The sequence below is a fragment of the Bos grunniens genome, chromosome 4 (assembly GCF_055505025.1).
Source record: "Bos grunniens cultivar Pamir isolate PY7600 chromosome 4, Bosgru_T2T1.0, whole genome shotgun sequence".
In the NCBI taxonomy this organism is placed as follows: Eukaryota; Metazoa; Chordata; class Mammalia; order Artiodactyla; family Bovidae; genus Bos; species Bos grunniens.
The window spans coordinates 112,708,610-112,731,681 of record NC_141168.1 but is presented as its reverse complement, the minus strand read 5'-3'; the positions used below and the strand labels follow the sequence as shown (position 1 = coordinate 112,731,681).

General features: G+C 46.5%; 1 protein-coding gene across 2 annotated transcripts in view; it reads right to left on the bottom strand.

Moving 5' to 3' along the window:
* The window catches only part of ABCA13 (ATP binding cassette subfamily A member 13), a 393,960-nt gene extending 378,655 nt beyond the window's left edge, over positions 1-15,305 (bottom strand). For both annotated transcript variants that reach the window (XR_015163267.1, XM_086398601.1), the window contains exon 1: positions 15,221-15,305. Coding sequence is in view for 1 of the 2 variants with exons in the window: in XM_086398601.1 (XP_086254727.1) it covers positions 15,221-15,289 (69 nt within the window). In the remaining variant the exon portion in view is untranslated. The remainder of the gene's footprint in view (positions 1-15,220) is intronic.
* Positions 15,306-23,072: the final 7,767 nt, after the last annotated feature.

Below are 23,072 nucleotides of genomic sequence, written 5' to 3'. Positions count from 1 at the left end.
ACATTTGATCCCTGGGTCAGAAAGATCCCATGAAGAGGGGAATGGCAACTCCCTCCGGTATTCTTGCCTGGAGAATCCCATGGACAGAGGAGCCTGGCGGGCCACAGTTCATGAGGTTGCAAAGAGTTGGACACAGATGAGTGACAAGATGTTGAAAGAGAGCTCAGAGCATAGCAAGGCTAACATGACTGCACATCGTCCCCACCAGCTCCCCAAGCCTCTCTCCTTCCTGCTGGAGAAACCTGGCACATGAAAGATTTGCTCAGACGCTCCACCCAAGTTTAAGGGAGAAATCAAACTCATCTCAGGTGTATGGAAAAGAGAGTCAAGGACAAATGCATCACCTGGGCTAAGCTGCCCAAGGATGAGTCAGATGAAAAGAAAAACAGCTGTCTAAACATTGGGAAAAGAGCAAAGCAAAAGACAGTCAAGGAGCATGACTGGCAAAGAAGCAACTCAAATAACATGAAGACTTTCTGTACACCTGTTTCACAAAGAACAATGTGAGAAGAACAAACATTCAGAAATAAGAGCCTAGGAAAAAGATGCTAAATGAAAAAAGTGGTTACAGATCTAAGGGGAAAAAAACAACAAAAAACATCACTGTGGAATTCTAAGGGATTTAGAAACCAGAAAAAAGAGCATAGACACTGGTTAAATTTCATTTCTACGTTAGACAAACAGTTTGAGATAACAACAGTGAATTCTTAAAAAAACATTTTTAAGGCAAAATATTAATACAAAAAGCTAATAGAATCAGCTTTGGAAAGCAAAAACTCCACAATATAATGGTAAGTGCTATACTTAAAACAGAGAATCCAACAAATGTAATGAAAAATATGCTCAAAGATATAACAGTAGAATTTCCCTAAAAAAGAGAAAACTCTGATGAAAATTTTGTCTCAAGACTGAAAGAGTATGCTATAATTCAAAAAAAAAAAAAAAAAAAAGCTGCAGTTGCCCTAGAGCTATTGAACTCCCAAGATGAAGAAAAAACAGTTCAGTTCAGTCACTCAGTCGTTTCGGACTCCTTGCGACCCCATGGACTTCAGCATGCCAGGCTTCCTGTCCATCACCAAACCCCGGAACTTGCTCAAACTCATGTCCATTGAGTCGGAGATGCCATCCAACCAACTCATCCTCTGTCATCTCCCTCTCCTCCTGCCTTCAATCTTTCCCAGCATCAGGGTCTTTTCCAATGAGTCAGTTCTTCACATCCGGTGGCCAGGAGTTTCACCTTCAGCATCAGTCCTTCCAATGAATACTCAGGACTGATTTCCTTTAGGATCGACTGGTTTGATCTTGTTGCAGTCCAAGGGACTCTCAAGAGTTCTTCAACACCACAGTTCAAAAGCATCAATTCTTTGGTGCTCAGCTTTCTTTACAGCCCAGCTCTCACATACATACATGACTACTGAAAGAAATCATAGCTTTGACTAGATGGACCTTTGTCAGCAAAGTAATGTGTCTGCTTTTTAATATGCTGTCTAGGTTGGTCATAACTTTTCTTCCAAGGAGCAAGTGTCTTTTAATTTCATGACTGCAGTGATTTTGGAGCCCAAGAAAAGTAAGTCTCTCATTGTTTCCTCATCTATTTGCCATGAAGTGATAGGATCTGATGCCATGATCTTAGTTTTCTGAATGCTGAGTTTTAAGCCAACTTTTTCACCCTCCTCTTTCACTTTCATCGAGAGGCTCTTTAGTTCTTCGATTTCTGCCATAAGGGTGGTGTCATCTGCATATCTGAGGTTTTTGATATTTCTCCTAGCAATCTTGATTCCAGCTTGTGCTTCATCCTGCCTGCCATTTCTCATGATGTAATCTGCATATAAGTTAAATAAGCAGGGTGACAATATACAGCCTTGACGTTCTCCTTTTCCTATTTGGAACCAGTCTGTTGTTCCATGTCCAGTTCTAACTGTTGCTTCCTGACCTGCATACAGGTTTCTCAGGCAGCAGGTAAGTTGGTCTGCTATTCCCATCTCTTTAAGAATGTTCCACAGTTTGTGATGATCCACACAGTCAAAGACTTTGGCATAGTCAATAAAGCAGAAGTAGATGTTTTTCTGAAACTCTCTTGCTTTTTCAGTGATCCAACGGATGTTGACAATTTGATCTCTGGTTCCTCTGCTTTTTCTAAATCCAGCTTGAACATCTGGACGTTCAAGGTTCACATACTGTTGAAGCCTGGCTTGGAGACTTTTGAGCATTACTTTGCTAGCATGTGAGATGAGTACAATTGTGCAGTAGTTTGAGCATTCTTTGGCATTGCCTTTCTTTGGGATTGGAATGAAAACTGACCTTTTCCAGTCCTGTGGCCACTGCTGAGTTTTCCAAATTTGCTGGCATATTGGATGCAGCACTTTCACAGCATCATCTTTTAGGATTTGAAATAGCTCAACTGGAATTCCATCACCTCCACTAGCTTTGTTTGTAGTGATGATTCCTAAGGCCCACTTGATTTCACATTCCAGGATGTCTGGCTCTAGGTCATACCTGTGAAAATATCCACAGAGGAGGAAAGATACCTACCTGGCCTCAAACATGTCCTCAAAATATCCAGTGCTAGATAATGATGCATCAATATTTACAAAGTTCTAAGAGAAAGAAAGTGTGATAATCATATGATACATAGCCAAAATGATCCTTAAATAAAAACCAATATACATACATTCACAACCATAAAAGAACATCAATAATTTTTTTTTATTTTTAATTAGAATATAATTGCTTTCCAATACTGTGTTGGCGTCTGCCATACAACAACATGAATCAGCCATAAGTATGCATGTATCCCCTCCCTCTTGAACCTCCTCCCCACCCCTACCCTATCCCACCCCTCTAGGTTGTCACGGAGTTCCACACTGAGTTCTCTGTGTCATACAGCAACTTTCCAACAGCTATCTGCTTTACAAATGGTAATGTGTATGTTTCAATGCTACTCTCTCAATTTCTCCCACCCTCTCCTTTCCCCGCTGTATCCTGGTCTGTTCTCTATGTCTGCCTCTCTTTTCCCGCCCTGCAAATAGGCTCATCTGTACCATTTTTCTCGATTCCATACATATGCGTTAATATAAGGTATTTGTTTTTCTCTTTCTGACTTACTTCACTCTGTCCAATAGGCTCTAGGTTCATCCACCTCACTAGAACTGACTCAAACGCGGTAAAAGCACACAGATAATTATTAACCATGAACCCTGAGGCGATAAAAAGGCTTAGCAATGAAATCCAGCTGAAATGAAAATGGGACCAAATTAAAAATCCAGTATCACTTTGCTTCAAATATTATGCTGACCAGAACAATAGGGCAACACCTGCTGAAAAAAATATATAGTTTTATTGTATTGCTGATCTTACAGAGATGAGAGAGTAAAAAGAAATCTCCAAAGACCTGGAAAGAGGAACTGACCCCAAAAAAATTAATTAAAAAGAAATAAGAAGTCATGAGTTGAATCTTTAAGACCGAATTACAAAGGAGCAAGTTCCCTCGAGGGGATTGGAGAGAAAGCAGGTGAGGCAATATTTAAATAACTAATGGCTGAGAATTTTCCAGAACACATAAAATACACAAATTTCACTGATAAAGGAAATAGAACATGTATCAGGAAACAGAAATCCACATTAATAACTTCAAATACAGAAGTCAAAGAGATAATCTCAGCAGCAATTCACATGATAACAACACATGACCTCAACGGAATATGAGACTTACAAAAACTCACGAACAGCAGGAAACCAGAAGAGAATTAAGTATCTTTAGATCCCTTGGAGAAACTTGGTTGATCTAGAATTGTGTACCCAGAAAACTCATCTCTCAAAAATGAGGGTAAGAGTTTCAGATAACCAGAAACCAGTTTATTCAACATAAGGATATAGAACAGATGAAAGCAGAGATGAAAAATATACAGTTAGGTAAATAATAAATGAACTACAGTAATATCAAACAAGAGACTTGAAGACACAGAGTATTACTATACACAGAGAGGATTACTACATAATAAAAGAGGCCTTACAATAGGAAGCTATAAAATGTTATGCATTTATATGCTTAACAAATGTAGCCAATATACATAAAGTAACAATCAATAGAAATACAGGGACTGAATCCAGGTCACAGCAAGGAAAGAGCAGACTCCAGACCACTAGACCACCAAGGAACTCCCTATATTGGACTAGTTTTAATTTATAAAAAAAGATTCAACATAAGACTTACTTTTTGAAAAGGTATTACAGTTGTTTTCCAAAGGTGTGTTCAAGACTGCTTACGTACGTATGTATGTGAAGTCGCTCAGTCGTGTCCGACTCTTTGCGATCCCATGGACTGTAGCCTACCAGGCTCCTCTGTCCATGGGATTTTCCAGGCAATAGTACTGGCGTGGATTGCCATTTCCTTCGCCAAAGGATCTTCCCAACCCAGGGATTGAACCTGGGTCTCCTGCATCGTAGACAGATGCTTTACCTACAATAGCATTATTTGTGAATGGAAAAAATTGGAGGAAGTCATGCAGGAAAAAAAGAAAGACTAGGAGGATGGATCAATAAAATACTGGTGCACTAGAGCTGTAAGCAAGTGAACCAATTCCCTCATTAGGCGGCGCGTACAGCTCATAGGGCTGGGGAAACAGCAAAGAATGCATAGGACCAGAATCCTCGCCCGGAAGGAAGGCGTGAGCGCCTCTGAAAGCGTGTGGAGCCCAGCCTCCAGCCCACACAAGGAGGCAATGAGGCAGACACCGCCGTAAAGAGGACCAGGCCTTCCTCCAACCGTTTGTTGTCATCGCCCTGAGTGCTCAAGAGTGCTCATTCATCCATCACTTTATCCTCCCAACATCGGTGAGGTAGGAAACACGCACTGGCTTCACACACTGGGGACCACAGAGAAAATTCTTTTCCCTGGAGCCCCTGAACCTGTTTGTGATGGAACCTGAATCTGGAGACTGAGCCTCATGCCTGCAAATTAAATACGCTAACTTTCCATCTCACTTGAAGAAAATATCTTGCGGACTGAGTTTAAACCCTATTTTAAAACCTCCAAGTTGCTCTGGTAGCATGTGGGTTTGATTATGGCTGAAAAGCACAAAGAATAAAATACTTGGGGACAAAAAGCAAAATTGTAAACAAATGAAGGAGGAAAGAGGGTCCTTGGAGGGAGGAGCAGGTCACGAGATCTCAGAGATCTCACTGGCTGAGAAGAGGAAAACAGCCTAATAAGGTTCAAATATCGAGGAAGCTGAAGTCCAACCTATAATTAGGCTGCCGCCCTTTTCCTTGGAAACAAAGGGCTTTACATAAGGATGAAATTCTATTGTGTCTCTTTGGAGTGCTCAGGTTTCTGGATGCCAGGCACTCAGGAAAGGAGACTTTCCCAGAAGTATTATAAGGTCCCTGCTATAAAACACTGCAAGAGAAGGGGTTCAGACAAAGAATAAGCCAAAGTCCAATGGCAACCATCAGCTGAGCTGGTCGAAGCCCACAGCTGCTCAGAACCGAGTCTTCTGACAGTCCCTCCTTCAGAGTGTAAACTTCCCGGCCAAGAGGACCTTTTGCAAACCTTTAAGTTGGTTATGGAGTTAGTTTGGTACTGAAAGGGAGAAACGAATAAACTCTCTCTTTCCTTGATTTTTTGAGCTTTATATTGAAAAACAGTTGCCTTTCTTTCAAACCCATACATTAAGCATTCGTTTAAATGCATATAGCTGATTCACTTTGCTGCACAGCAGAAACTAATGCGAAATTGTAAAGCAACTATACACCAATAAAAATTAATTTAAATTTTTTTTAATTAAAAAAATAAACATTCATTAGACAGTTCCTTCTTTTCAGTACTGGTGGGGAGAGTTCGGAGTGAGTCATAAAAATGAATGAGAAATAGATTCTTCCCTCAAGGATTCAAAGGAAACAAGCGAACAGGTCACCCAAATTAAAGGGAACACTGTTAGGAGGCACACATTGGTGCATCCTTTCCAGAAGTCAGGTGAATTATTTGTTTCAAAGCAGTAGATGTGCAGATGTTTTGAAACAAAAATTCCAATTCAATGGATGCTTCTAAGGAGACAGTTGGAAAAATACCTACCCCCCAAAAGTGATTTTGATATTGTTTCCTGCCACAGCTAAGTCATACAAAAGGCTACAGCCACAAGGAGGCAAAGGTTACAGGCGAGGAAAAAGGCAAAGCGAAGCACATCCAGGGATTGACTGCTCCATCCACAGGGACACAGATGGCCAAGATTACCACAAGGCACAGGAGAGGAGGGCTGAGACCACCCTCTCCCCGCAAGCACCTGCTCACACCAAACACAATTCTGATCCAAATTTAATTGGTACCATTTTTAACTCAAAAATGATGCTAAAATATAATTGGTGAGCATATATGCTCCAAAAGCAAAGATGAGCTGTGAAAGATTATAATTCTACAAAAGCAGTATAATAGAACATACTGAAGTATACATGCATGAGTCAGTTGCTCCATTGTATCAACTCTTTGTGACCCCACAGACTATGGCCTGCCAGGCTCTGTCCATGGGATTTCCCAGGAAAGAATACTGGAGTGGGTCGCCATTTCCCCCCTCCAGGGGACCTTCCTGTCTCAGGGATCGAATCCGAGCCTCCTGTGTGTCCTGTACTCAGGCGGATTCTTTATCTGCAGAGCCATCAGGGAAGCCCATATTAAAGTATAGATACTTTTTAAAAAATGAAACTGGTGCAATAACAGATATACATGGAAAGTTCATGAAACAGCATGGGAAGTCCAAAATTGACTCAACTATGTTTCAAACCATATGACTAAAGAACGTTTTTGGTTCAGGGAGGCAAGGAAGCATTCAACCATACTGTTAGGTCACCTGAACTTGGACTCTGTCACAAAGATAAACTAAAGTCTTATACAGTGCTCAAATGTGCACTCTGAGTAGACAGAAGTCTAGAACAGTACATTCAGTAGTAGAAAAACTAGAAGGCTGTAGGAGAATGCTGGTCAAACCTAAGGATGAATGAAGTATGAAATTCCTGCACTTTGGGAATTACAAAAGACTTCAAAGAGAAACAGAGACAAAACACACAAATTCAATCTGAACAGTAAAAATAAGGAAACACCAAAAAAGAACAACAAGGCGTAGAAACTGGTAATACATGTAGCGAGGTCTTAATAACCAATGAGCAAGAGAAATTGCCAAGCCTCTAATTATGAAATTGGAAGAGGGACTTCCCTGGCAGTCCAGTGGCTAAGACTCTCAGTGCTGGGGGCCCAGGTTCAATCCCCGGTCAGGGAACTAATCCCACATGCCACGAGGAAGATCCACATGCTGCAACTAAAGATGTACACTGCAGTTAAGACCCAGTGCAGCAATTAGAATAAATAAAATTTTTAAAAAGAAACTGGAAGAGAATGGGCAGTTTATATGCAACTATATATATATGTATATATAGGTGTGTGTGTGTATATATATATATATATCCCTCCTTCTTACACTAACCCTCAAGGTAGACTACTGAATAAGCCTTACTATGCACACATAGATGACACACACACTCCAATAGCTGGAGAACGACAGGGCCATGAGACAGAACCTGGACACACCACTGGCGTCACAGGACGTGACATCCCTTCTGGAGAGAAGCCACCGACAGGTAGCACAAACCCTCGAGATGGATGGTAATTTGAGTTCCCTTTGGCTTATCTTGCTATTTTGGATTTATTCTAAGACTTACTTTTTCAGCAGGCTGGGAACGAGGGAGCCACCTCAGGAGGGGAGCTCACGCCTGTGTGTCTGGGTCTGACACCACACCAGCTGTGAGACTGACAGATTATAAGGCTGCACTAGAGACAGGGCCCTCGAGCAGCTCCCCATGGAGATGGCCAAACCATCCCCAGCAGGAAAGAATTTCCTAATCCTTGTTGTTTGTAGCGTCTTGTCCTATTCAGCCATACAGGTGCAACTTTCTAGAACTCAGCTGCTCTGCTGCTGCTGATGCTGCTAAGTCGCTTCAGTCGTGTCCGACTCTGTGCAACCCCATAGACAGCAGCCCACCAGTCTCCGCCGTCCCTGGGATTCTCTAGGCAAGAACACTGGGGTGGGTTGCCATTTCTTTCTCTAGCTCTGCTGCTGCTGCTGCTAAGTTGCTTCAGTCATGTCCGACTCTGTGCGACCCCATAGACGGCAGCCCACCAGGCTCCCCCATCCCTGGGATTCTCCAGGCAAGAACACTAGAGTGGGTTGCCATTTCCTTCTCCAATGCATGAAAGTGAAAAGTGAAAGTGAAGTCGCTCAGTCGTGTCTCTTAGTGACCCCATAGACTGCAGCCTACCAGGCTCCTCCGCCCATGGGATTTTCCAGGCAAGAGTACTGGCGTGGGGTGCCATTGCCTTCTCCACTGGAGTGGGTTAGCCCTCAACAAATAAACCTTGCACATGTTTTTTGAAGGTGTTCACTGGAGGAACTCGGGAGGAAGCCCTGGGGTCCCCAGCAGTGAGGCTCCAGACCCAGGCACTGAAATGGGACCTGCCAGGCAGGCTGTGGCAAGACCAGGCAAGTTTGGATCCTGATCTAAAGAAGGTGATGGTCTGAGGCCACTGGGCTGGGCAGCACGACCCAGACCCAGGCTAGAGGAGACGAGCGGAGGAAGGTCTCCCTGCGCACAGCTTCACCCTGGTCACAGCACAACTCTGCTTTCACTCCCAGGTTTGCTGTTTCGGCAGCCCCTTGCCCCACACTCAGCTGGGATTCTGCAAGTCTGAGACAAAGCTCAAGATGAGATGCAGGCACCCTGCCTCCGCTTCCCTCCTACCGGCCCTAAGGAACGATTCTTTTCCAAATTGGCAGTGGGAGAGACTAGGGTATCCAGGTCAGACTCTTGCCAGGAGCTTCAGCTTCAAACCAGTCCTTGCTGGTGAGTGCACCCCAGGACCAGGGCGCATGGGTGTGACGGGAGCAGTAGGTGGGCAGGAAGGAAAGGTCCCCAGCAGGTGAGAGCCAAGGGGGGAGGAGATGCATCTGGAGTGGAGAGCGCAGAGCTGACCTCAGAGCAAGGCCCTACAAAGTGGCCCCTGGATCCTCGGCTGGAAAAGGTGCTCTTCAGTCTAGAAGGTTCCCCAGGAGGCAGCCTCAGCTCCAAGACAATTGCATCAATCAAGCCTCAAGGTCCTCTGCCTCTGTCTCTGCAGTTATTGTTACCAGGAGGTCAGGTTGGTTTGTTTGGTTGTTTTTAGTCTTTCTAATCATTGCAAAATCCAGGCCTATCCAGGCTAAAGAAAACAACTAAATAAACCAGGGAAACTCCAGAATTTCCATCAAATAAGAAGGAGGCGCTTGTTCTGTGGTTTTCAGTTGATTTTTTTTCCCCACAGAAGCTAACCCACCATCCTAGAAACAATCTTCCCCGTGAAGATCTTGTCACTTTCCCTCCCATATGAAAGAAAGTAAAAGTGTCAGTCACTCAGTGATGTCCAACTCTTTGCTACCCCATGGACTGTAGCCCACCAGGCTCCTGTGTCCATGGAATTCTCCAGACAATAATACCAGAGTGGGTTGGCATTTCCTTCTCCAGGGGATCTTCCCAGCCCATGGATGGAACCCACGTCTCTTATGTCTCCTGCATTGGCAGGCAGGCAGCTTGTTTATGTCTAGCACGGCCTGGAAAGCCCCTCCCTTCAATATGCTGGTAACCATTTTAGCGAAAGAGTGAAGCAAAGAGATGTGTTTTTTCACCCTGACAATCAAATTGAAAAATGAGAAACTGGATGCCTTGGTTTTGAAATCCCGTCAGTTTCCCATACCTTAAAAAGACTGGATATTCTTACATTGTTAAACTCAGGCAGTGACGAAGGACAACGAGAACACTTCCAGCCAAAGAAAACCCTGAATAAGAGGCTTCCTTTGCAAGCACTCCCGAAGCGCCCTTCAAAATCACCTTTTGTTCCATTGTTTATTTAATCACCAGAGCTTCGAAAGACCACAAAGGAGGAAAACCGAGCTACTGCCAGAGACTTAGAAGCAAATTAAGATAAATTAGAATGAAAGAAAGGGCTCTGCTGAGATCATGATTATGACCGGAGGGCAAAGCAAACAAACCCAAACTGCCTAGCTTGGGGCTGCCCCACACTCCGCAAGGGTGCCTGCGTTTCCGTACTCGCTTGTTTCCTAGATCAGTGCTCTGAGTAAACTGAAAACACATGCAAATGACCTTTGCTGACCTTCCCTGACTGGGTTTGTTTCCTCCCAGGGCCCAGGGCAACCAGGCCAGCCCTGAGGACCCTGCAGACGTACACAGAGGCAACGCCCAGTAGAAAGATGGTCAGCTTTGTCTCTTTAGCTGGACAGAACTCTTCTGAATGGTTTTCCAGTTGTAATAACAAGGAGATCAAACCAGTCAATGCTAAAGGAAGTCAACCCTGAATTTTCATTGGAAGGACTGGTGCTGAAGCTGAGGCGCCAATACTTTGGCCACTTGATGCAAAGAGTCTATTAATGGAAAAGACCTTGATGCTAGGAAAGATTGAGGGCAGGTGGAGAAGGGGGCAGCAGAGGAGGACATGATTGGATGGCATCACTGACTCAATGGACATGAGTTTGAGCAAATTCCAGGAGATGGTGAAGGGACAGGGAAGCCTGGTGTGCTGCAGTTCATGGGGTTGCAAAGAGTCAGACACAACTTAGCGACTGAACAGTACAAAACCAGCAAACATCAACCTCTAAGACTTCAGTACTTTTCCAAAAGAAGTAAGAGCTTCTTTACTTTCTGGGACTTGATGTCTATAATTTTTCACAATTCTAGAAATATACAGAAATTATGACTCAGCTGGTAAAGAATCCGCCTGCAATGCAGGAGACCTGGGTTCAATCCCTGGTTGGGAAGATCCCCTGAAGAAAGGAACGGCTACCCACTCCAGTGCTCTGGCCTGGAGAATCCCATGGACTGTATAGTCCATAGGGTCACAGAATCAGACACGACTGAGTGACTTTCAATTCACTTCACATGTTGTTTCTCAAAGGAAATTATTCTTTAACACCATGTTAGGCTTTTAGCACCTGAAATTTCAAAGAAATATGAGGGATTTGTTCTGTAAAGAAAACACAGACACGTGCACACAAAAGTCCTCAGGTTTCAAGGAATTAGAGCTGAGACTGAGTTTGCTCTTTACATGTTAAGGAGAAGTGGGATCCGGGGGTCGATTTAAGGACCAGGCAGGTAGACAAAAGCCTAGATGGGAGGGAGACAGAGTCCAGATGCAGCCTGGAGTGCGTGGTCTTCCTGGGGGTTTTCTAGAGGGAGGCTTGAAGCTTGAACTTGCCCCCGCTTCGTGTATCAGGGGCTTCCTGTAGCCAAGCCAGAAGGAGCAGCCCTGGTGAAGACACCATAATTCTGTACAAGAGGTATGCGTTTTACCACACAGGTGGTCCTTTATGGCAAGAAGACAGCCCTTTACGTGTGGGCGTGGGTCTGGATGTGTGTCGACAGGCAGAAGTGTGTTGTTGGTTAAATGGTAACCAGGAGAGTGTTATTCTTTCCACCAGCTCCCTTCAACCCACAGCTGAGAGTGGACCATGGATTTACAGGATGAAAGTGTCCTTGCAATAAACCACACTCCAAGCGCCCTCTGTTAGCCGAGTCTCCAGTAAAAGCTCACCAAAGCCCAAAGCTTGCATTAGCCTTCCTTCAGGAGTCAGGAGTTAGAGGCTGGTCCAACTGGGGATGGAGTTGGCAAGGGTGAGGGGAGTCACAGGAGGTGAGCTGCAGGGCAGAAAGGAAGGTTCCCGCAGGTGCAGAGCACAGGAGGCAACCTCAGCCCAGAGCCGGTCACCGCTCCATGAGCCACAGGCTGCCTGGAGGAACAGAGCCATCTCTGCTGAGCAAGCACTGCTCAGCCTCTCCTTAATAAAACATGGAAAAACCTCAAAGACTGCAGAGCTGGGAGACATCCAAGCAGTAGACACTTGGCTTACATTATCTGGTTCTTATTATTAAATTATTAAAATGAGACTCAGTGGACAGATCAACTTACAGACAAAAATATAAAAATGAATACATAAATTCAGGTGGAAAAGCATGGGTCACTGCCAGGAGATATTTGTCAGTGTTGGAAAGCTTTCTTAGAAGTGTCCCACCTGGTCTCCTCTGGGGCCACCGCCAACTGCCGTGGACCTGCCCAAATGCATGCGTCCTACATCTGAACCAGAAACCTACTCCAGGAAATTCCTTCCAGAGCAATGAGTCAGCATGAGACACATCCTTCAGGCACCAAGAAGTTATTCTCACTAGTACACTGGGAGGAATGTTCACACCCAACACCAGGATACAGTTGGATAAATTATGCCAACTGTATAAACTTCTATCCAACTGATAAACTACTGTCCAATATAACCATTAAATATGAAGACTAAGCAGCAACTTTTAAAATATTGTGATTCAATGTTAAGTGAAAAAGAAAGCTAGCATTTTAACCACAGAAAAATGTTGTATAACACCTACCAAAAGACAAGACCACAAAAGTAACAGACACATTTGGATAATGGAATTTTAGGTGATTTTTAAACTTTTCCTTATTGTTATGGTGCTGTTTGTATAATAAATAACATTCAAGAGAAAAAGTAAGTAATTTAAAGTAGTTATAAAAATGTGCTTGATTTAAAACCGACTTTTTCCAGAAACAGTAGCATTTCAAAAATCTATAAAACTAAGAATTAATATAAGTGTGATGGGTCTTATTCATTCATTCCATACTATTCCTACTATTTTTCTCTGTTTGAAATGTCACTAATAAAAGGTTTCTTAAAGGAACTATAATAATAAAATTAATAAAAATGAAGGGATTTTTAAAGTAAATATAAAAAGAAACATACTTCCTTCAGTGGTATGCTCATCTTACATGCAGTGTCAATTTTTATTCACTAAGGAAACATTTATTTGAGGCCATGTAGTGACTCGGTCCGATTGACTACCCCCACGCTGTTTCTGCCGACACCCCATTCTCATAGTCGGGAAGCTGCTGTGAACAAAGAATTTACAGATGACCACTGGGGACCAGGAGGAAGCTGTGAGAAGTAGGTCAAAGACATTCGCCCAGAGGGGCCCTGGCCTCAATCTGTGCAAGGCCATCGCGTGAGATGTGAACTCCTCCTTGCGTGTGGTCCCCAGGGCTCCATTCCAACCCACTCATGCGGCAGGAGCCACAAGTTGCCCTTGGATCTCTCTCCTCTCTCACTCCTCTGGGTCATCTCCCACCCCCCACCCCCCCAGATGTCCGAGACCCCCACCTCTACCATCTCTGAAACTGGCCAAATGAGAAAACAGGTCTCACTCCTGTGCTAGGCGTTGCTGCGAACACGTGACACGCACCGACTCTAATCCTTCACTCTCCCTTCACAGGGAGATCTGCCTCCACAAGCGAAGGAGTGAGGGTGAGGTGGGACGTGCTCTCAGCACCAAACCCTGGGGTCATCAATACTCCTTTGCTGTTACACACAGCGCTGCAGTGCATGACTGTGTGCAAACAGCTCTTCCCAATATTTCCCCAAAGGCGGGTTCATTACACACGCGCTTGTAGACCCCATCACTTTCTCTGTCCTAACCTGTAGCTCCATGAGAGCAGGGCACACCTTTGGCAGCTTCAGCAGGCATCTATTATTAGCACACAGCAGAGATGCAATAAATATTATATTCCTTTCTTCTTTCACTCATTCAATAAATAGTTATTGAACACTGGTTTTGTTCCAAGCACTGTTTTGGGTGCTGGGGAATACGTTGGTGAACAAATCAGAAAAAACTCTCAGCTCTAAGGGACCTGACAATCTAATGTGAGTTCCAGAGCAAATGAACCAATCAGTAAATTCATGATGTGTTATGAGGTGATAAATACTAAGAAAAATAAGGCAAAGAATGATGGGCTACAGGAGCTACCATTGAAATGAGTGGTCAACAGACCAATACATGCATAAAATATTTTTGATGGGGATATTTATTTCAGCAGCATTCAGTCGTGAAAATATTTAAACAATTCAAGGGTCTGATAATGAAGGAGAGACAGGCCTGCCCTATTGAGCTGTTCTGAGCTTTAAATCAGTTGACCAAAAGCAGAAAGTGTGGAGCCTGAGAACCTGACTTCTACCCACAACGTTCTTTCAGAGGAAAATAGGCTTCATTCCCCCAAACCAACTAAATGTCAATAAAATCTGCTTTTCATAAATTGAAAACCACTTTCACAGACACCAGTGCACTGACAATCCATCAAGAGCAAAGTCTGACTTGTTAGTTTCTGACCTTCAAAATTCTGCGCAAATTTCCAACTGAAATCATTTTCATCCTGAAGATCTTTGCATGAGAAAGAAAGCATCTTTTCAAAACATTTTTTACATTATTTTGAGGAAGCAAGAATATTTTGCAGATGAGGATTTAGCAAAATGAAATTCAATGTCAGTCGTTGAATTTCTTCCAAAAGAAGAATTGGTCAGCACACACACACACACAAACTCCACACGCTAAGTGTGGACCTTAAAATCAGAAATGATGCAGATATTACCGCAGGTCTACTTCTACTGGAAATAACATTTCCAAGTGTTCATTTTAATCTTGTAGCATTAGGAATAAAGCATAGTCTAATAATAGGAATTATTAAATTAAAGCATAGGAATAAAGCCAAGTGTAATAATAAGCCATTGATTCTACGTCATTAAAACACACCTGTGCAGGATATTTATGTAGCATCAGCACAAATTTGGTTTGAACAAGTCCAGTCTTCTTAGGAGAGCCTTGCTCTGCAATTTGGATGCAGCTCCCAAGAGATGTGGATTAACACTAAACATACAACATCAAAGAATAATAGAATGGATGCTTCTTGCCAATTCTGGTTACCTAGGCTGTGTAGACTCCTGGTTTGCAGTCCATACCTGTGATGTTCTGTTTATGCATTAAAAGGATGTAATGCCCTGTCCTTTCAACCAGAAGATTTGCAGTTCAATTTTTACCACAGATGCTCAAAGTACCGAGTACAGTTCAAATTCTCTTTAAAAAAAAAAAAAAAAAGTTTTTATAAACTAGCAGTTTTCTAACCCAATGCTACAGATGGTCAGGAAGGCTCAGCTTTTGTTAATAATACTTTAGCCTGGGGGGTAGGTTCTGGATTTCAATAATCCAGTGTCCGCAATTTCCTAAGTGAGCCAGACCAGCCCCTCGCCCGCACCTCACTAGCCTCTGCGACCCCGGAACCCTGAGGACACACAGCACTCACCCGGTGCCTGACCCTGCACAACCAATTCTTCCAGACCAGGGCCCGGAACTGGCGACCCGCCCGCCCCATGCCTGCCCTCCAGGGCGCTCAGGACTCCGGCCCCAAGCACCCGGCTTATATTGGCCTCCTGGGCGAGGCCGGTGCGGATTAGTCAATTCCAACAAAAGTGAGTGATGCAAGACAACCTGCAGGTGACTGAACAAGGCGGGCATCGAATGTCCTCCTGCTCTGCGTGTGTTGAGAAATCTTACCTTCTCACTCAGTCCAGCGTCGGGGAGAGTGGGGCTGCAGAAGGCAGCCTCCGGGCCCTGTAGGCACGCGCACTTCCAAGCACCCACGCAGCTGCAGCTGCGGAGCGCACGGCCAGGAGCAATGCTCACATTAGCGCTGCCCCTTTTCCCCTTGATGTTAACCGGATGGAGTTACCCCTGCCCTCCCCTGAAACCCCCGCTATCACACCAATCCACAACAGGCTCCATTTCGGACGCCCAGTGGCAGATCATCAGTGGGAAAGAGATGGGAGGACCGAGGGAAGCAGTGTTGGTCTCCGGGGGATGGAAAGAACATACTTCAAGTTCCGCTGCGCTGTCACGCCCCGCTTAATCCACGTGTTTCATCTGTTTTCCCCCAAAAGCCCAGGGGCCCTGGCTGACCTCTCCTGGTTCTGTGAGTAAACCCCCTATGCTCTCCCATCTGTAATTTATCGCTGCCCCTGGAGAAAAGCAACCGACAGAGCTCTGGGCACGCCGTGGAGAGCAGTGAGAACCAGCAAGCTGCGGAGCCCGGCTGATTTCCCCACACCTTTAGCTTCCTAACCAGCTGGAGATTTCAGCTGGGCAGCACTTGCTCCATCCTCCTAGTGGCCAAGGCTCCTGGGTTCCTGTGGACTTGGTGTTGTGGTCAGGAGGATGTCAGGCAACAGGATTTCTGTGGTCTCTTATTTCATAAAGCCATTGTCTCAAGCTACCAATGCTCTATCAGTGGGCTTTGCAACAGCAAAGGGCACAGGCTTCAGCAGAGTCAATTATCCTACAAACCTATTTTTTAAAAGAACATCATTTTTAAATGGTATTCTAGAGGACTTCCCTGGTGGTACAGTAGTTAGGGTTCTGGGTTTCCAACGCAGAGGGTGCAAGTTCCACCCCTGGTTGTGGACTAAGATTTCACATTGCTGTGCAGGAGACCAATACATAAATAAAAATTTAAATGTTCTTTTATTTGTTGGGCTTCCCAGGTGGCGCTAGTGGTAAAGAGGAGACTCAGGTTTGATCCCTGGGTCGGGAAGATCCCCTGGAGGAAGAAATGGCACCCCCCTCCAGGATTCTTGTCTGGAGAATTCCATGGACAGAGGAGCCTGGCAGGCCACAGTGCATGGGGTTGCAAAGAGTCGGACCCAAGTGAGGGTCTGAGCACTTCTTTCATTTTTAACCAAGGTTGAAGCACCAAATTGAAGGTCATGGGGGTGGAGGGGAAGCACACAGTCCTGCCTGATGCTCCAGCCACAGATGCCTCCACTCCTCCCTAAAACCCAACCCTTTTGCAGACAACACTTCACATCCCAGGGGACCGTCATTCTTCTCAAAAAATCCGGTGTAAGGAAAAGCCCCCAAGCATGGAGTTTCCCCATTTCATCTTATAGCAGCCAGTGCTCTGCTCACTTGCACGTGGCTTCACTCATCCTTCTCTGGAACCATGCCATGAGCATGGCATTCAGGTCCCAATTGCACCAGTGAGGAGGGGTTGCTCCCAGGGCCACTGTCCAAGATTCAAAAAGTGACTTTTAGTTAAACAGAGAATTGCCAGGTGACTATGAAATTCCAGTGCTAAGTATAAACCGCTGCGAATCCAAAATGGGAACTCGTCTGGGTCCAGGCACACCCACGTTGACTGCAGCACATTCACAACTGCCAAAAGCTGGAAACACTCATGTCCAGGAAGCCACAAGTGGATCAACACATGTTGGTAGATACATGCGTGTAACAGAGTGAAATGCAGACACCTCAATAACACTGAGGGTACCCAGTGGAGGAAGGCGGACAGGAGAGGCCACACGTGTGAGTCCTGCACACGGGAGTGGGCAGAGGAGACAAAACCACTGAGCTGAAGCCGTGAAGAGGGCTGGAGCAGAGAGATGGGGAGGCGGGGTACCGATGCGGGTGGCAGGTCAGCCTCCCCATGGGAGGCCGCGCTATGGGACCAGGTAACAGAGGTGGTCGCAGCCTGTGGATGCACTGTTCACTGTCAGATGGCCAGTTTCATGTCACGTGCCCGTGTCCCTCAGGGAGTTACTTTTCAGTGGCTGTCCTTACTCTTCTGTCCTCAGCCACCGGGCCGCGCTTACCCGAGGATGAGGTGGGGTGCAGCGCGGCCGGAGAACCAGCGTCTGATCCTGGCAGCTTGGACCACGCTGGCCCCTCGTGGGGCCAAATCTGTGAATTTGCCGCGTCCACGTCCCCACGAGTCAGGCGGGAGCGGCTGCGGTTGGTTCGCCTGAGCGAAGCCAGGCAGACGCTCCTCCCAGACGGTGCCCACCCTCCCCAGCGCTCCGCACAACTGCCCCCGGCTACGGCGGCGGCTCCCCACGCGCACACACGTACACACACAGGCACACAAACACACATGAACGCACACGCACGCACACCCAGGTGTAGGCACACGGGCACGCACGTGCACACATGTGCACACAGAGATGTGGCGGCCCCACGGCCAGCCTGCTGCTCCAGCTCGTGGGTGGAGGGGACACCACCCGCCTACCCGATCCGTCCCAGCGACCTGAACTCCTCGCCCTCCACACGGCGCGCATCCGCCCCAGTACCCACCGCTTCGAGAGCGCACCCTCCGAGGGTAACGTGCAGGCTAGGGACCCAAGGTGAGTCCAGCCAAACCTCCACCGAGCTAGAGGACAGTGGTGGTCGTTGGGGGCCAGCGGCGCGCGCAGGTTCCCCTGGTGGTGACCTGCCCCCACACCCCCTGCAAGGCTACCCCTCTCCCGTCTCCCTGCCCCCCAGAAAGCTCGCAGGATGCGAACCAACCCAGTGCCAGCCCCAGCCAGCTTCTGTCTGCTCTTCTCCAGCAGCTGGCTGAGCCCGTAGACAGCCTCACGCTGTAAACAATAATCGCGTAGTAATAATTGTATAGCAGGACGGCTGGGGATTGGATGGAGCGGTGCCGAGGCCCGAGACTGAGATTCCAGCAGTCCGAATGGTGCCCCCACAGTGGGAGTGGCTGCTTTGCGGAGGAGACGGGGGCCTGCAAGACTCCGCATCCCCACGCACACCCTAACGAAAAGAAGGAAGGAACCTGGGCTCCAGGAACTCCCACCTGGGGCACAGCCCCCGGCACGGAGCCTGTGTCATGCTCACTGAGGCGCTGAGTGCTGCTACCTTGGCCATGACCCACGGGGCACTTTTCACGACGCCGACCCTCCGTCACCCTCCCCTCCCTCTTCCCACCCTCCTACTCCTTGCCCCTCTCCCACTCCTGTCCCTCCATGTGGATCCTGGGTTACAGTGATCCCGCCTTCTGCCTGCCCTCTCCCAGAAGGGTTCCCCACCCATACCCCCGTGCAGCAGGCTCCCAGACTGTCCAGCACCAAGAGCACTCACCTGTTGCCCGCTCCCAACACACAAACACACACACCCCAGCCATCTTACTCAGACAACCTCCTGTTTCACATTCTCTAATCAAGGGCCATCACATCCAGAGAGAAGCATGAAAGTTCAAATGTCACCATGACAATTAGTGGAAGAAAGCATGAGAGGAGGCTCACCCTTCCTCTTCCTTATAATGCACAAGAAAGAAGGTTTGCTGGTTCATCGATGATTAGGAAACAGGAAGTGTGAAACCTATATAACAAGGTGAGTGGAGGAAGAAAAGGAGAGTGTTATGGATGGAATTGTGTCCCCCAAAATTTATGTGGAAGCTCTAACCCCAGATGTGTATTTAGAGATCATACCCTTAGGGTGATCAGACCCTAAGTCTAAATGAGGTTGTAAGGGTGGGCCCTGACTCAATAGGACTGGTATCCTTACCAGAAGAGGAGGAGACCAGAGATCACTCTCTTTCCACATACACACAGAGGAAAGGCCACTCAAGGACCCAGCCAGAAGGTGAGCATCTGCAGGGCAGGAAGAGAGGCCTCACCAGAAACCAGCCCTGCTGACACTTTGGCCTTAGATGTGCAGCCACCCGGCCTGCCGTGTTGTACTTTGGCAGCCCTAGGAAGCCAATGCAGGGGTCTTACAGCAGGGGTCTGGGAGGCTAGAGTTGCATTTGTGTCTCTGCAGGTGAGGCTTGCTGGTGCTGGCAACTTACCCAGATCTGGGCATACCTCTGGCCATGGAATACACTCAGGAGATCATGGAGTTAGCAGAAAAGTCTTTGTATGAAAGGATCCTGAGAATGGAACTCCTGGAGATTTTCTGTAAAGCTGATGTTTCCCTGGAGAGAGAATTGGTCACTTGCATTAGCACGGGCTCCTGAGTAATCTGTGCTGGGTACACAGTTTGCCTCAGGTCCAGTCATTACAAATCAGGGTTCTCTTCACTGACCGTTTGTCAGAAGGCATCACATACCAGTTTATAAAGATAACATCTGGCTTCAGAAGTGATCACAGGGCTTGCCCCCAGCATCTGCTCTTTGCCCACCCTCACCCCACCCACCATTCGTTCATCCCACTGCCACTCAGCTGGATCCTTTGCATGAAGGTTTGACTCCCAGCAAACGGAGTTAGGTTAGCAAAGTGGATGTGAGGCCAGGCACACAGAGGGGAGGGTCAGAGGGCTGATTCCAACCCTCTTCTATCCCAGCTGCACTTCTCCCACTCTCCTTAAACAGGCCAGTTTCCACCAGCCCAGTGAGTGAGTGAGCGAGTGCTCAGCTGTGTCCGACTCTTTGCGACCCCATGGACTGTAGCTGGCCAGGCTCCTCTGTCCATGGAATTTTCCAGGCAAGAATACTGGAGTGGGTTGCCATTTCCTACCCCAAGGGATCTTTCTGACCCATGGATCAAACCCTCGTCTCTTGTGTCTCCTGCATCAGCAAGCAGATTCTTTACCACCGCACCAGCTGGGAAGCTTCCCCAGGGGCTTTCTCCAGGCTCCCAGAGAGACAACCATGTCTTCAGAGAGCATGCTGCGAGCTTGAATGCAGGAGATTACTTTATACACATGGCTGGTCCCTCTGAAAGGATATGGTAATGTCATTTGAAAGTTATAATGCAAATTCTTCAGGATCTTCAGGTAAAATTGCCTCTTTGTCTCTGTTTAAAAGTTTTATTAAAATTAGGGACAATAAGCAATTAGAAGTTTCATAGCAGAAAGAATTTTCATGACCCAGTTGTACCTTATTTAATTGCAATTTTTATTATAAATCTTGAAAAATAATAACCTCATGGGCAATTTAAATAATGTACTTTCCTCTGATACTGAAATTCTGTCTTTCTAATTTCAATAATTTCCCATGAATCTGAATTAGTTTCTCTTTTTTCTCTAATAGAACACCATAACACCAATTTGTATCTAAAGGATGTGCATTCAAAAGGTAATAAATTGACTGGAATATGTGGTTTTCATCCTCTAATGCCACCTGGTGCCCACTGAGCTAAGAAAGTGAAAAGATACCATCAACAATCCACTAAGAATACTGAGAGGAGAGTTGCCCAACCTATGACCCAAATATAAGGGCATGGATAGGAGTCTTGTAGTCCCCTCTAGACAAGCTGAGGCCTGAGTCACGCTTCTTGTACCTTCCATTTGAGTTGTATTTCTCCAGGAGAAAACATGAAATGTGATCTCCGTTTATTCCATGGCCAAAGAGTTGAGCTCTTTTAAATTATTTCTTTATTTGTCTGGCTCACAAGATCTCTTAGTTGTGGCATGCAGACTCTTAGTTGCAACATGTAGGATCTCGCTCCCCGACCAGGGATTGAATCCGGGCCCTCTGCACTGGGGATGAGGCATATCAGCCACTTCAGCACCAGGGGAAGTCCTGAGAGTGGAGTTCCAACTGGGAAGCATGGGGCCACATGCATGGTGGGCTTCCTCTGCCCCTCTCTGCCGCACTGCCGTCTCCACTCCACCAGCCTCATGACAGGAGGGCCCCTCGCACAGCTTCAGGTGACAGAGGACCGCCAGCCCCCTGCACACTCACACCCTGCTGGCTGGTGCTGTGGTGTCCCAGCCCCACCCTGGAGATAACATGAGAAGGAAGATAGAAGGGGTAAGGGTCTCCTCTAAAAAAAAAAATCTTTCCATTCAGGTTTCCCCAAGAATCCCATCTACTAGCATCAGACAACTTTATGTGGACTCCCAGAAGAGGAGACACACAGACAAAAATCAAAGAATAGCCCTCCAAATAACTCTGCCTTGTATCTGGACCAGTGGCCTCTTGACCTAAAAGCTCAGTTGTCCAGTCTGGTTCTGGTTACAATGGATTAGGCATTTTCTACCCTTCGTGTCCCACTGAGAGCAGCTAAAACTCCTGGACAGAATATGGAAAGTAACTATTGGAAAACTGAATAGCAAATCAAACTCAAACACTGATCCCTATGATGGTGAGTTTCTTTTTTGTTTTAAGGGGTTTGGGAGGCATTCCTTCCGTACTGCCTGCTTGACAGTTGAGGGTCCCCCAAGTCCTGGGAATGTGAAGAAACTCAGATGGGGAAGCTCCTAGAATAAAACCTCTTCCTTGAGCCAGAGGAGGTACAAAGCGACCTCATGGACTTCTCTGATGGTCCAGTGGATAAGAATCTGCCTGCCAATGCAGGGGACACGGGTTCGACCCCTGGTCTGAGATTTCACTTGTCGTGGGGTAACTAAGCCTGCGTGCCACAACTACTGAGGCTGTACTCTGAAGCTGTGAGCCACAGGAGGAGCTGCCACAGCTAGAGAGTAGCCCCACCTGCCACATCTAGAGAAAGCCAGCATGCAGCAACATTAGAGAGAGGCTTCACAGTATGCATGGAGTTCTGGTGAGCCTCCTGAGCCTCTGGTGTACCCCATAACAGACGTAGACCCCAAAGCAGGGAAGGGCAGCAGCAGCACAAGGACCCTAAAGGCCCTGCTCCCAGCCGGGGCACCAGGAGAAGGCGACCTCAGGGACCTCTGTGTGGGGAACATCTCGGACCACATGGGGCAGAGAAGGAGAGCCTGCAGCTCTGTTCATGAAGCCCTGGGATCCCCCTGAGCTGTGCAGTCCTGGAATAGAAAAAATGTCAATATAGCAAAGGGCTTGCAAACAGAACTCCAAGTCGACACTGCTCAGGACTCAGACTGGACCCTGGGGGACACACGTGTGAAGCAGACCAGACTAGCACTGCAAAGTCTGAAAATTAACACTGGCAGCAAAGCCCACAAAAGATGGCTCAGGACTTGCACAGTGAACCTGACTGTGTTGACTGCTTGCTAAAACAAAGTGAATCAACATTCCCTGGAAAATTTTAATAGACCCAGTCTTATAATATTCAGGAGTGCCCTGGATAGAATTCACAATCATTCAAGAAATAAAAGTGAAGTCGCTCAGTCGTGTCCAACTCTTTGTGATCCCATGGACTGTTGTCTACCAGGCTTCTCTGTCCATGGGATTTTCCAGGCAAGAGTACTGGAGTGGGTTGCCATTTCCTTCTCCAGGGGATCTTCCTGACCCAGGGATCGAACCCAGGTCTCATGCATTGCAGGCAGACTTTTTACCCTCTGAGCCACTAGGGAAGCCCCACAATCACTCAACATACATTAAAAGCCAGAAAAACTTCTTTTTTAATTTTTTTTTATTTTTTAACTTTACAATATTGTATTGGTTTTGCCATACATCAACATGAATCCACCACAGGTATACATGTGTTCCCCATCCTGAA